Genomic DNA, 15411 nt, shown 5'->3' with positions numbered 1-15411 from the left:
GGGCGAAGGCAGCGAACAGTGACGTCAAGGTCCAGGTTGGTGATTGGTACGTGGGCAGGCACAGCAGGAGCGGCGAGAGACTGAGGACGGATGTGATCGAGGCCCAGGGGAGGCGTGAGTTCGGGGCTAGGGGCAGCACGAGCAGCAGAGCTGGTCTCCAGTCGTCTTGCGTAATCCTTGCCACTGGACCAAGACCTAGTTCTGTCAAGCCCATGTGGTGGCTGGTGCGCAACGACCACCACACATTTTAAAAAAAATCCACACACAGGCATCTTCCACTCGGGTCCTTCATTCGAAACACCTGTGAACTCATCCTTTTTTGGCGTGGAAGCAAGTCATCCTCATTTCGAGGGACCGCCTATGATGATGATGATGAATATGGACCACTTTCCATACCATATTATCAGCAAGGACAGACATCGATGACAATATCCAACACCACCTTCAGTGCACCAGTGCAGCCTTTGGCTGCCTGAGGAAGTGTTCAAAAACCAGGATCTCAAACCCAGCACCAAGCTCATGGTCTACAGAGCAGTGGTGATACCTACCCTCCTATATGCTTCAGAGACATGGACTATGTACAGTTGGCACCTCAAAGCACTGGAGAAGTATCACCGACGCTGCCTCCACAAAATCCTGCAAATCCATCGGCAGGATAGGCGCACCAATGTCAGCGTTCTCACTCAGGCCAACATCCCCAGCATTGAGGCTGTCATGTATGCACTTTTGGAATCACTAGCCACTAGATGGTGTCACTGTTGGAGGCCATTGGGCTGCATGCACGTGTGTGCAGCCCAAGTATAAAAGGCCAGCCATTTTGTATATTAGTCACTTTGGGCCTTAATAAAGCAGAGCCAAGGTCATACCTCTTGGAGTTAAACAGTACTCAGTCTAACAGTTATTGCATACACAACATTTGGCGACGAGGCAACAAGAACCTTTGCATGAAAAAATGAGCATAATTGGATAGTTGGAGCGATTTGTGGAAGGAGAAGATTGGGTAGACTTTGTGAGCCATTTGAGCCAGTTCTTCGTGGCCAACAAAATGGAGGAAATCGGCGACGCAGATCGGCGCCGGGTGGTGTTCCTCACGGTTTGCGGTCCAAAAATTTATGGTCTGATAAAGAATTTACTCCTGCCTGTGAGTCCAACAGAGAAGACGTATGAAGAATTTTGTACATTGGTACAGGACCGCCTTAAGCCAGACGAAGGCATCACCATCTCGAGCTACAGATTTTACATGCATGTTCGCTCAGAGGGCCAGAATGCGGCGGAATTCATTGCCGACCTGAGATGTCAAGCGGGACCATGTAAGTTCGGGGCTATGTTGGCAGACATGCTGCGGAACTTCTTTGTAATCGGCATCAATCACGAGGTGATCCTGCGTAAACTACTGGTGGTGGCGACGTTGGATTTGAGCAGGGCCATCACAATCGCTCAGTCATGCATGACGACAGATAGAAGTCTAAAGCAGATATCAGTGAAAAATTGAAACTCGGCAAGTACTGTAAATATGATTGATTTGACGTTTGGCAGAGCGGCACATGGCAGGGCCTACCCGACTGCGTACGTGAAACCTGTGGCTGCCCAAAGTCCGCCAGCGGGAATGCATTCGATTTCTCCGTGTTGGCGTTGTGGGGAAAATCACCGGCACCAGCAGTGCCGATTTAAGCAATATAGTTGCAAAGGATGTCTGAGAATGGGGCATCTCCAGCGCAAGTGTCCGCAGACGAGCAAGCATGCTGCAACACACCACGTGGAGGATGATGGTCAGACCAGCGCGGATCCGGATACGCAATCCGAGATACCAGAGGAGGAAGTGTATGGACTGTACTCATTCCTAACTAAGAGGAAACCGATAATGATCAATGTGAAATTTACTGGGGTGCCGGTATTGATGGAACTGGACACGGGGGCGAGTCAATCGATAATGGACCAGAGAGCATTCGACAAGCTGTGGATCTAAGGCTGTGAAGCCCAGGCTGAGTCCAGTCAATGCCAAGTTGCGCACGTACACCTAAGAACTCATAATGGTGATTGGCAGTGCCACAATTAAAGTGTCGTATGACGGTGCGGTTCACGAGTTACCGCAATGGATTGTCCCAGGCAATGGTCCAACGCTGTTCGGCAGCAACTGGCTTGAAAAAAATCACATGCAATTGGAACGACATCAAGGCGTTGTCGTCGGAGAAAGATCCATGTGTCCAAGTACTGAGCAAGTTCATCAGTGAATCTGGACTTTCAATCGCTGACATGTTCAATGAAAATGAACTTTCAATCCCGGACATTGCCATTGCCACTCCCACCAGGTCAGCCACCCAGCCACAACCATAATGTCAGCAGTGGGACTGTTCATTAATGATTGCAGAGTGTTCAGTTGCAGTCACACTTCCTCAGATAATGGAAGCAGTCCATGCTGGCATACAGCAAGACCTAGATACCATCTAAACCAATAAGGGGTTATGGGCACGGGCAGGGAAGTGGACCTGAGTCCATGATCGGATCAGCCAAGATAGTATTAAATGGCAGAGCAGGCTCGAGGGACCGTATGGTCTACTCCTGCTCCTATTTCTTATGTTATTAATTAAAGAGCACATAACCACCTCCCCATGAAATTCATTGGCATTACCATCACCAAGTCCACCACCATCAACATCCTGGAGGTCAGCATTGACCAGAAACTGAACTGGATCAGCCACCTAAATGCCATGGCTACTGGAGATCAGAGGCTGGGTTTTCTGTGGTGAAATGCTCACTTCCTGACACCCAAAATTCCACCATGGCAGTTTGAAAATTTGAATGAATTTTTTTTTAAAAACACCTACAATGTACAAGTCAGGAATCTGATGGAATAGTTTCTGCTTGGATGGGTGTAGATTCAATAACTCTCAAGAAGCTCAATGTTGTTATCCAGGACATAAGAAATATGAGCAGGAATAGGCCATTCGAGCCTGCTCCGTCATTCAATAAGATCATGGCTGATCTACCTCAACACCACTTTCCCGCACTTCAAAGCAGACCACTTGATCGATACTCCATCTGCTGGCTTAAACGTCAACTCCTTCCATCATTGGCGTACCATAGCTGCAGTGTGTACGAATAACAGGATGTACTTCAGTGATTCACTAAGGCTTCTTTGGCAACTCCTCCTAAATTCGCATCCTCCACCACCTTGAAGTACAAGTGCAACAAGTGCATGGGAACACCATCACCCCCAAGTCACACGCCATCCTGGGTCAAAGTACTGAACTCCCAACCTAACAGCATTGAGGGAGCACCTTCACCATATGGACAAAAAGGCTCACCACCACTTTCTCAAGGGAAACTCAGGCTGTACAATAAATGCTGGTCTTGCCACATCCTGAGATGTTGTAAAGATTCCTTTGACAGTGGCTAGTAAGGGCATATCTTGCATTAAACAAATTGGTGTCTTTGCCTCATTTAATACAAGGAACAATAATGTAGAATTTCAAACGTGTCAACGTGAAAAGCAATGAACATTTTTGAAGTATCAAAGCTGTCTCACCAGTTTCAATTGTTAAAATAGAATTAGAAAAAGATGGGCATGTATCTGAAAACACTAAATCCATTTTAATTTGAAATTATAACAAATTTCAGTAACTATAAACAAAGGTGCTCACTCTTTAACAATCCTCTGTAATTATAAATTATTACATCTCTGCTTTTCTTATATGGGACATAGATGATCCAATGCTATCACAACATAGTATCTATTTTCAACAAACACACTTCAACACCAATGCAACCAAATTGTGAACATCTTTATTTATAAATAATAAAATTCTACCTCATTCTAATCTTCAATCACAATACATTTACATTTCAATCAACTGAAATGACTACGTAGTTTTATGTGAATCTTTGATTATGTTTATAACAGAAACTCTGGGGAATACAAATTTAAAATACTAGAGCTGTTTTGTTAAACACATACAAGTATAGCAGCTTCGGTGATCAGAGAACGAGGCTATGTCTTAAAACATATTATGTGGAGCATATTGCCCTGATACACAAATAGTTTCACAAAAAGTGACAGTATCTTACGAGTTGGTATTTGCAAATATTCCCAGTTCAGTGTAGTGTAGTAAGCTTTACATTAAACAGGAAATTACAACATACATATATATTGTTATACATCAATTGCAATTCCATGGGACATGGTCATTGTTTCTCTAGTACCAGTCACATACATAAGAACAGAGCAAAGGTGAGGGAATGAGGATGTAATTGCTACGTAGGTCCAATATGGCACAGGAGCAGTATTTCCAAAGGGACAGAACCAAAGTCCATGTCGGATACCATCACGGACATGATGAGAGACCCAAGAAATGGTCACCATCCATGGGAGAAAACACCAAGAATCCTTAAGTCTAAATAGCCACATAGCAAGTTTCATTGAAAAAGCCACTACAGGTATCACTGTGGAACAATGCAGTGGAGGCCTTTGTGGGAGATGCAACGCAGCCTATAAGAGAAAATTGCCATTATTGCACAGTAAAAGATTCTATTTCAAATGATGGCTGTTAGAATTTTATTTTAAAAAATAACCGTCCGTACAATTTTTAAACAGTTTGCTAGGGTTATTCGAAACTATTAGAAAAGTTACGTTACCTAGCATTCTTTGCAATGTCTGCATTATGTAGAAAAACTGTGCAGTTATAACTCAAAAACAATACTGGTTTTAATTTCCAAGATATATAACTAGATCAGATGAAAATATGAATTTATATCTACAAAAAATATTTCAGCAAGCAAAATGCAAAGGGCCCGAAATTGATAAAGGCCAAGGCCCGCCCAAAGGATCACCGATGGCTGCCGAGAGACCGGGCGGTACTTTGCCAGGAAGATTCCATTAAAAATGGTGGCAGTACCGCCCGGCGGCAAAATAACGGCTTACGCCGTCAATCTGGGTGGGAGCTCTCAATCTCGGCGGCAAAGGCTCTTGCCGCCCAAGTGCCGTCAAGGATGAAGTCGAGCCCAGGGAGGGTGGGAAACCTAAAAATAAAAATCATTACTGAAAAAAAACACCGGAGCACCTTCAGGGGACCCCATCCAGGTAAGTCGCTGTAAAAAGAAAATGTCAAATATGTTCACTAACCTTTTTTTGCAGGTCTTCGTACTTACCATCGGGGTTAGACCTGCCTCCACGCAGCAGTCCTTTCCCCTGCTGGCACCAACTCCCGCCCACACCAATCTGACAGCTCGGCGGGCAGGAGGTCACTTACACTACTTGACTGCCAGGAGCCGACAGTTCCCAGCAGCACTCCCCTCCTGCCGCCCGCTCCAGCCCAAGTGGAAACTGGCACAGAGGGGAGACCGGAGGCGGCAGTCGGCGGTAAGGCCACCAATATTGGGGCCAATGTTTTTAATCAAAATAAATTCTTTACGGGCAGGTGTATTACTGAGCAGTGCGCAAATATGGGCTGTACATTATATAAAAATGAAAATTATATATAGTACTGTATTTATTTCATAGGGCATGTAGACAGAAAGTGATAAGCAATCTTGTACACATCCGGTACCTCACAATTCAACAAGCCATTATTTTGTATAAATGATCAATCTCTCATGGTGTTGCACACAGTAAGGATATGGTCACTCTCTCAAGAGTCTCTGAAGTCTTTCTGTTACTGTATCTCTCTTCCTACTTCTGGCTCTCTCTCAGCTCACCCCTTAACTCTTCACTTTGCTTTTCTTTCTGCGTTTTTTTCTCTTCAGAAATGGGAGGTGATGCATAGTATGGCACAATGTGGCATGGAAAGAAGCCACAACGGCTGCATTTGGGGATAGGGTTCAGAGAATGTGGCCTTCAGCGGCATCCTGCTATTCTCCTCCTATAATCATGCATAATTGCCCTCAACCTTTCGCTCCCGACACTTCACCTTCCCACTATCTCCTTCCCATCACTACCGCTATCGTTTCCCTTTTGAATTACATGCAGCATGGATTCATGAAGGGGAAATCATGTTTAACTAATTTACTGGAATTCTTTGAGGATATAACGAGCATGGTGGATAGAGGTGTACCGATGGATGTGGTGTATTTAGATTTTCAAAAGGCATTCGATAAGGTGCCACACAAAAGGTTACTGCAGAAGATAAGGGTGCGCAGAGTCAGAGGAAATGTATTAGCATGGATAAAGAATGGGCTGGCAAACAGAAAGCAGAGAGTCGGGATAAATGGGTCCTTTTCGGGTTGGAAATCGGTGGTTAGTGGTGTGCCACAGGGATCGGTGCTGGGACCACAACTGTTTACAATATACATAGATGACCTGGAAGAGGGGACAGAGTGTAGTGCAACAAAATTTGCAGATGACACAAAGATTAGTGGGAAAGTGGGTTGTGTGGAGGACACAGAAAGGCTGCAAAGAGATTTAGATAGGTTAAGCGAATGGGCTAAGGCTTGGCAGATGGAATACAATGTTGGAAAGTGTGAGGTCATCCACCTTGGGGAAAAAAAAAAACAGTAAAAGGGAATATTATTTGAATGGGGAGAAATTACAACATGCTGCGGTGTAGAGACCTGGGGGTCCTTGTGCATGAAACCCAAAAGGTTAGTTTGCAGGTGCAGCAGGTAATCAGGAAGGCGAATGGAATGTTGGCCTTCATTGCGAGAGGGATGGAGTACAAAAGCAGGGAGGTCCTTCTGCAACTGTATAGGGTATTGGTGAGGCTGCACCTGGAGTACTGCGTGCAGTTTTGGTCACCTTACTTAAGGAAGGATATACTAGTTTTGGAGTGGGTACAGAGACGATTCACGAGGCTGATTCCGGAGATGAGGGGGTTACCTTATGATGATAGATTGAGCAGACTGGGTCTTTACCCGTTGGAGTTCAGAAGGATGAGGGGTGATCTTATAGAAACATTTAAAATGAAAGGGATAGACAAGATAGAGGCAGAGAGGTTGTTTCCACTGGTCGGGGAGACTAGAACTAGGGGGCACAGCCTCAAAATACGGGGAAGCCAATTTAAAACCGAGTTGAGAAGGAATTTCTTCTCCCACAGGGTTGTGAATCTGTGGAATTCTCTGCCCAAGGAAGCAGTTGAGGCTAGCTCATTGAATGTATTCAAGTCATAGATAGATAGATTTTTAACCAATAAGGGAATTAAGGGTTACGGGGAGCGGGCGGGTAAGTGGAGCTGAGTCCACGGCCAGATCAGCCATGATCTTGTTGAATGGCGGAGCAGGCTCGAGGGGCTAGATGGCCTACTCCTGTTTCTAATTCTTATGTTATGTTATGTTCAATCCCTATATTCTTCCCTTTCCCTTGATTTTTTGTCCATCAACTCACCCTTAATTTTCCATCCACTCGCACTCCATTCCAACTCAATCCTCTGAAGGGAGGATGGCAGAAGGACAGAGACCTCCTCACCCTCAACCCATTTCTTCCCTCCCCAACCATACTCCTGCATCCCCTCCATTCCAATCTGTTTCACTCAGAAGTTTTGCTTGCTTTCAAAATTTAACTTTTTATTTAGGTTGAAAACAGAACTGAAGTCCCTCTCTACTCCTCCACTCTCTGCTGCCCTGATCTAAATCTGGATTGGTCCTTCCCTTCTCCTTAGCTTAATGCACGCTGAAGTTTATAAACCACAAAAGCTGTGTTTGTGTAATCAAAACACTATTTTTTCCTCATTCTCTCTCTCTATTGTCATTTTCAAAAGAATATAAAATTTATTTCAATAAAGCCGTTGAAATTTGGCCTTTTGTTTTTCAGAATTATTTGAAGTAAGGCTATTGTGTAACAAGTTCTCGAAATTAATATATTCCATCACTATAGTTAACCGAATGGCATGGATGCACGTTAGGAAAGTAGGCACATTGCATATGTTCAGACTGCACAATCCAAATTCAGCTCACTGAATCTTATCTCTGGAATAATTAATCATTTTTATTTATTCGTTCTCGGGATGGCTCCACTGGCAAGGCCGATATTTATTGCCCATCGCTAGTTGCCAGTTTGATACAACTAAGAAGCTTGCTCGGCCACTTCAGAGGGGAGTTAAGAGTCAATCACATTGGTGTAAGACTGGAGTCACATATAGGCCACACTGGACAAGGACGGCAGGTTTCCTTTCTAAAGGGTATTAGTAGACCAGTTGTTTTATGACAAGCCAACGGTTTCATGGTCACTTTTACTGATACCAGCTTTTTATTTTAATTCAAATTTTCAAACTGCCATGGTGGAATTTAAACCCGCATTCTTTGGATTATTAGTGCTGGCCTCTGGATTATTAGTCAAATAACATAACCACTGCATTTAAAATATCAAGTCCAGACCTAACCTTTTGGGGGGAAGACAAGGCCTTCAAGTAGAAACTTTAATGCAGTCATTAAAAGATTATTCAATGGATAAATGTAGTTAGGTTATTGTCAAATATATAATTTAAAATTTTGCTTCAATCCTTATTTTGGTTGTTGTTGTATTAGGAAATTCACTTAGAGAAAAAAAATTGCAGATGAAAAAAAATTCAGACAGCATTTTGAATGATTTATGGGAACCCAGTAGCCAGCTTGCACTACTTATGATGATATATAGTCATTATATAGTAGCAGCTATTGTGTGCCCTACAGCATTACATAATTAACATTCTAAAGACTATTGCAGCTCCACCGACAGATGTAACAGGTACTGCAATGCCTGAGAGGTTTAAATGAAACACATTGAATTTAATCTATAATTTCGGAGTTATTTTGTTGATTATTTATAGAAATTGGTCAGCATTATGTTATGAATACAGTAAGTTAACATTCCAGCTAAGGTAATTGTTACAATTTGGATATTTTTGTGTTTACAGCGAGATTACAGATTAGCATACCCAGGTTTCACAGTTAATCCTAGTCATAGTAAATCATTTACTGCAAAATACAGGGATAATTACTATATCCTCCCAACATCTCTGAAAACATATCTGCCTGATCTATGGAATTAGGCCAAAATTAGGAGGTCATATTTTAAGGATGTAAGATAGAGAAGTAAAAAAATACATCATAAGATACTGAAATAGCATAATACTTTTTTTTTAAAAGCTAGGAATCGATTCACAAGGGGTTAATATATCTGATTTAGGAGACAGCTACGGTTCAGTGGTAGCACTCTTGCCTTTGATTCAGGGGTTGTGGGTTCACACCACACTCCAGAGATTTGAGCATATAATCTGGGTTGACACTTCAGTGCAGTACAGAGCACTGTCAGAGGTGCAGTCTGTCAGAGGTGCAGTCTTTCAGATGACTATTTGAAGAGCAGAGGAGTTCTCCCGGTGTCCTGGCCAACATTTATCCATCAACCAACACCAAAACCAGATGCTCTGATCATTTATTTTGATGCCGTTTGTGGAAGCTTGCTGTGCATAAATTGTCTGCCGCATTTCCTACCCTACAACAATGACTACATTTCAAAACGACTTAATTGGCTGTAAAGCACTTTGGGATGTCCTGATGTCAAGCAAGGTGCTATTAGAATGCAAGTTCTTTCTTTGTTTCAGTAAGCCACTTTTTACAGTCAATTGGTGACCAACGTGCCCTTTGAATGGAACAGTTAAGTTTTCTCTTTCACAGAACTTCAATACGAAATGCTACGTGTGGATGATGTGGTTTTCAGTTCACCCACGAAATGTACTGATCTTATGTCAGAACAAAGAACTGCAGTTTTATACCATCATCATCATAGGCAGTCCCTCGGAATCGAGGAAGACTTTTTATACCAAGGGGCTCCTTTCATGTAGAAAACATTTTTGTTATATACAGTAAACAAGTGGTGATGTTAAAGCTCTTGTCACCTTGGTAAATGAACTGCTCCCTCTCAATTAAAAGAAAGTATTATTAGTAAACGGTTTCTCTTAAGACTTGGTCTAGTGAAGGGAGGCATCCTCCAATGAGTCAGAAAAAAATATCTCCAAATTATGCTAATCTGAAATAAAAAATAATAAAAAGATAATATTTCAAGTAGACAGTCTTCATTAAAACTGGAAAGGGGAGTTCGGAAAGTCCCGTTAGAAGACTGATCAAAACAAAATGGGGCCAAACAACAGGTAAAAATCGTTGTCAAATAAAAGACCACCGAATGGCTTTTGCAGCCTAAAAATGGATTGAATAAAAACTGAAAAGAGCTGGAATACAAAGGGTGCAAGAGGGAGGGATTCAAATTCCTGGGACATTGGAACCGGTTCTGGGGAAGGTGGAACCAGTACAAACCGGACGGTCTACACCTGGGCAAGACTGGAACCAATGTCCTAGGGGGAGTGTTTGCTCATGCTGTTGGGGAGGATTTAAACTAATAGGGCAGGGGGGTGGGAACCTATCCAGGGAGACAGAGGGAAGTAAATGGGGGCAGAGGCAAAAAGTAGAAAGGAGAAAAGTAAAAGTGGAGGGCAGAAAAATCAAAGGCAAAAATCAAAAAGGGCCACATTACAACATAATTCTAAAAGGACAAAGAGAGTGTTAAAAAAATAAGCCTGAAGGCTCTGTGTCTCAATGTGAGGAGCATTCGCAATAAAGTGGATGAATTAACTGCACAGATAGCTGTAAACAGAGATGATATAATTGGAATTACGGAGACATGGCTCCAGGGTGACCAAGGCTGGGAACTCAACATCCAAGGATATTCAATATTCAGGAAAGATAGACTGAAAGGAAAAGGCGGTGAGGTAGCGTTGCTGGTTAGAGGAGATTAACGCAATAGTAAGGAAGGACATTAGCTTGGATGAGGTGGAATCTGTATGGGTATAGCTGCAGAACATCAAAGGGCAGAAAACGCTAGTGGGAGTTGTGTACAGACCACCAAACAGTCATAGTGAGGTTGGGGATGGCATCAAACAGGAAATTAGGGATGCGTGCAATAAAGGTACAGCAGTCATCATGGGTGACTTTAATCTACATATAGATTGGGCTAAACAATCTGGTAGCAATATGGTGGAGGAGGAGTTCCTGGAGTGTATCAGGGATGGTTTTCTAGACCAATATGTCGAGGAACCAACTAGAGAGCTGGCCATCCTAGACTGGGTGTTGTGTAATGAGGATTAATTAGCAATCTTGTTGTGCGAGGCCCCTTGGGAAAGAGTGACCATAATATGGTAGAATTCTTCATTTAGGTGGAGAGTGACACAGTTAATTCAGAGACTAGAGTCCTGAACTTAAAGAAAGGTAACTTTGACAGTATGAGACATGATTTGGCTAGGATAGACTGGCAAATGATACTTAAAGGGTTGACAGTGGATAGGCAATGACAGACATTTAAAGATCACATGGATGAACTTCAACAATTGTACATCCCTGTCTGGCGTAAAAAGAAAACGGGGAAGGTGGCTCAACCGTGGCTTACAAGGGAAATTAGGGATAGTGTTAAATCCAAGGAAAAGGCATATAAATTGGCCAAAAGTAGCAGCAAACCTGAGGACTGGGAGAAATGTAGAATTCAGCAGAGGAGGACAAAGGGTTTAATTAAGAGGTGGAAAATAGAATATGAGAATAAGCTTTCAGGAAACATAAAAACTGACTGCAAAAGCTTCTACAGATACGTGAAGAGAAAAAGATTAGTGAAGACAAATGTAGGTTTTACAGTCAGAATCAGATGAATTTATAATGGGGATCAAAGAAATGGGAGACCAATTGAACAAATACTTTGGTTCTGTCTTCACTAAGGAAGACACAAATAACCTTCCAGAAATACTAGGAGACCGAGGATCTAGCAAGAAGTAGGAACTAAAGGAAATCCTTTAGTCAGCAAATTGTGTTCGGAAAATTGATGGGATTGAAGGCTGATAAATCCCCCGGACCTGATAGACTGTATCCCAGAGTACTTAAGGAAGTGGCCCTAGAAATAGTGGATGCATTGGTCGTCATTTTCCAACATTCTATAGACTCTGGATTAGTTCCTATGGACTGGAGGGTAGCCAATGTAACCCCACTTTTTAAAAAAAAGGAGCAAGAGAGAAAACAGGGAATTATAGACCGGTCAGCCTGACATCAGTGGTGGGGAAAATGTTGGAATCATTTATTAAAGATGTAATAGCAGCGCATTTGGAAAGCAGTGACAGGATCGGTCCAAGTCAGCATGGATTTATGAAAGGGAAATCATGCTTGACAAATCTTCTAGAATTTTTTGAGGATGTAATTAGTAGATTGGACAAGGGGAGCCAGTGGATGTGGTGTATTTAGACTTTCAAAAGGCTTTTGACAAGATCCCACACAAGAGATTAGTGTGCAAAATTAAAGCACATGGTATTGGGGGTAATGTATTGACTTGGATAGAGAACTGGTTGGCAGACAGGAAGCAAAGAGTACGAATAAACGGGTCCTTTTCAGAATGGCAGGCACTGACTAGTGGGGTACAGCAAGGTTCAGTGCTGGGACCCCAGCTATTTACAATATACATTAATGATTTAGATGAAGGAATTGGGTGTAATATCTCCAAATTTGCAGATGACACTAAGCTGGGTGGCAGTGTGAGCTGTGAGGAGGATGCTAAGAGGCTGCAGGGTGAATTGGACAGGTTAGGTGAGTGGGCAAACACATGGCAGATGCGGTATAATGTAGATAAATGTGAGGTTATCCACTTTGGTGGTAAAAACAAGGCGGCAGATTATTATCTGAATGGTGACAGATTAGTAAAAGGGGAGGTGCAACGCGACCTTGGTGTCATGGTACAGCAGTCATTGAAAATTGGCATACAGGTATAGGAGGCGGTGAAGGCAGCAAATGGCATGTTGGCCTTCATAGCGAAAAGATTTGAGTATAGGAGCAGGGAGGTCCTATTACAGTTGTACAGGGCCTTGGTGAGGCCACACCTTGAATATTGTGTACAGTTTTGGTCTCTTAATCTGAGGAAGGACATTCTTGCTATTGAGAAAGTGCAGTAAAGGTTCACCAGGCTGATTCCCGGAATGACAGGACTGACATATGAAGAAAGACTGGATCGAATAGGCTTATATTCAATGGAATTTAGAAGAATGAGAGTGGATCTCATAGAAACATATAAAATTCTGACAGGATTGGACAGGTTAGATGCAGGAAGAATGTTCCCGATATTGGGGAAGTCCAGAACCAGGGGTCACAGTCTAAGGATAAGGGGTAAGCCATTTAGGATCGAGTTGAGGAGAAACTTCTTCACTCAGAAAGTTGTGAACATGTGGAATTCTCTACCACAGAAAGTTGTTGAGGTCAGTTCGTTAGATATATTCAAACGGGAGTTAGATGTGGCCTTTATGGCTAAAGGGATCAAGGGGTATGGAGAGAAAGCAGGAATGGGGTACTGAAGTTGCATGATCAGCCATGATCATATTGAATGGTGGTGCAGGCTTGAAGAGCCGAATGGCCTACTTCTACAACTATTTGCTATGTCATCTCATTCACAATGTGCTGAAAGAGATTATTGATCATGAGTGTCAACTACTACAAAATAAGAATTAAATATTTTACATGTTATGACATCCGAATGTGCAGATTAGGACACTGCTTTCAGATAATATGGGAGCTTCTATAATTCACGATGCTCCTTGTTTTAGATGTCAGTAAGATTGTTTAATGCGGTTAGCAAACATGCACAACATCTAACTAAAGAAAGCTTTAGTAGTTTGTACGGGCATTATAATCCTGAGTGTGTTACAATTTGTAGTCCTGGCTGATATTTTTATCTTTTGTTGCTTTGATTATGCCTATTAATTCCTGCCAGTTGCATGCGGTAGGATCTCAATTTTGGGTGCTGAGCCATCACTAACAGTATCAGCACATGTAGCATCATTCTCATCAGACAGTAAAAAGAATAGTTAAGCCTTTAATACGTCAAACATACCATTTGTGTTCAGTTCCTTATCTATTTCCTGGAGTTTTACCATCTCTAGCCTCTCGAGCTCCCAATTGTTTTAATAAGGCTTGGTTACTAACTTAGATTTTAAAAAGTTAACAGAACCTCACAGTTTCTACAGAATATGCATAGTTAACTACCATCTAACAATAGATGTATCTCACCCAAGCGGTCATTCTTCATATAGGGCAGAGGGCTAAAACCAGGCCTGTCCTCAACCAACTTCCATGCACGTGTACCTGTGACATCTTAAATCACTGGTGGGCGTAGTCTATAGGCCCCCTAACAGTAGCAACTCTGTTGGTCGGAGTATAAACCAAGAAATAATGGGGGCTTGTAAAAAGGGAACAGCAATAATCATGGGTGATTTTAACCTCCATATTGATTGGACAAATCAAATTGGTCAGGGTAGCCTTGAGGAAGAGTTCATGGAATGCATAAGGGATGGGATTCTTGAGCAGTATGTAACGGAACCAACCAGGGGGGCAGGCTATCTTAGATCTGGTCCTCTGTAATGAGACAGGATTAATAAACAATCTCCTAGTAAAGGATCCCCTCAGAATGAGTAATCATAGCATGATTGAATTTCAAATTCAAATGGAGGGCAAGAAAATTGGAGCTCAAACCAGCATACTAAGCTTAATAAATAAAAGGAGACTACAAAGGTATGAAGGCAGTTGGCTAAAGTGGACTGGGAAAATAGATTAAAGTGTAGGACGGTTGATGAACAGTGGCGTACATTTAAGGAGACATTTCACAACTCTCAAAAAATATATATTCCAGTGAGGAAAAAAGGGTGTGAAAGAAGATAGCCATCCGTGGCTAACTAAAGAAATAAAGGACGGTATCCAATTAAAAACAAGGGCATACAAAGTGGGCAAAACTAGTGAGAGGACAGAAGATTGGGAAGCTTTTAAAAGCCAGCAAAGAATGACTAAAAAAATAATTAAGAAAGGGAAGATAGACTATGAAAGTAAACTAGCACGAAATACAAAAACAGATAGCAAGAGTTTCTATAGGTATATAAAAAGGAAAAGAGTGGCTAAAGTAAATGTTGGTCCCTTAGAGGACGAGACCAGGGAATTAATGATGGGGAACATGGAGATGGCAGAAACTCTGAACAAATATTTTGTATTAATCTTTACGGTAGAGGACACTAAAAATATCCCAACAGTGCATCGTCAAGGGGCTACGGGGGGGAGGGAGGAACTTAACACAATCACAATCACTAAGGAGGCAGTACTCAGTAAGATAATGGGACTAAAGGCAGATAAATCCCCTGGACCTGATGGCATCCTCGGGTCTTAAGAGAAGTAGCGACAGGGATTGTAGATGCATTGGTTGTAATTTACCAAAATTCCCTGGATTCTGGGGAGGTCCCAGCAGATTGGAAAACTGCAAATATAACACCTTTATTTAAAAAAGGAGGCAGACAAAAAGCAGGAAACTATAGACCAGTTAGCCCAACATCTGTGGTTGGGAAAATGTTGGAGTCCATTATTAAAGAAGCAGTGGCAGGACATTTGGAAAAACAGAATTCAGTCAGGCAGAGTCAGCATGGATTTATGAAGGGCAACTCATGTTTGACA

The 15411-nt window shown here is 42.3% G+C and overlaps 1 protein-coding gene across 2 annotated transcripts in view; it reads right to left on the bottom strand.

Annotated features, from left to right (window-relative positions):
• Positions 1 to 3809: 3809 nt before the first annotated feature.
• tmem267 (transmembrane protein 267) overlaps positions 3810 to 15411 on the bottom strand; it is a 28136-nt gene continuing 16534 nt past the window's right edge. For both annotated transcript variants that reach the window (XM_070867962.1, XM_070867969.1), the window contains exon 3: positions 3810 to 4486. In XM_070867962.1, coding sequence (XP_070724063.1) covers positions 4151 to 4486 — 336 coding nt within the window. In that variant the 3' untranslated portion in view covers positions 3810 to 4150. The remainder of the gene's footprint in view (positions 4487 to 15411) is intronic.

This window comes from Pristiophorus japonicus, chromosome 2 (assembly GCF_044704955.1).
Source record: "Pristiophorus japonicus isolate sPriJap1 chromosome 2, sPriJap1.hap1, whole genome shotgun sequence".
Lineage (NCBI taxonomy): Eukaryota > Metazoa > Chordata > Chondrichthyes > Pristiophoridae > Pristiophorus > Pristiophorus japonicus.
Note: the sequence above shows the minus strand (reverse complement) of the source record. Positions and strands in the feature narration are given on the sequence as shown.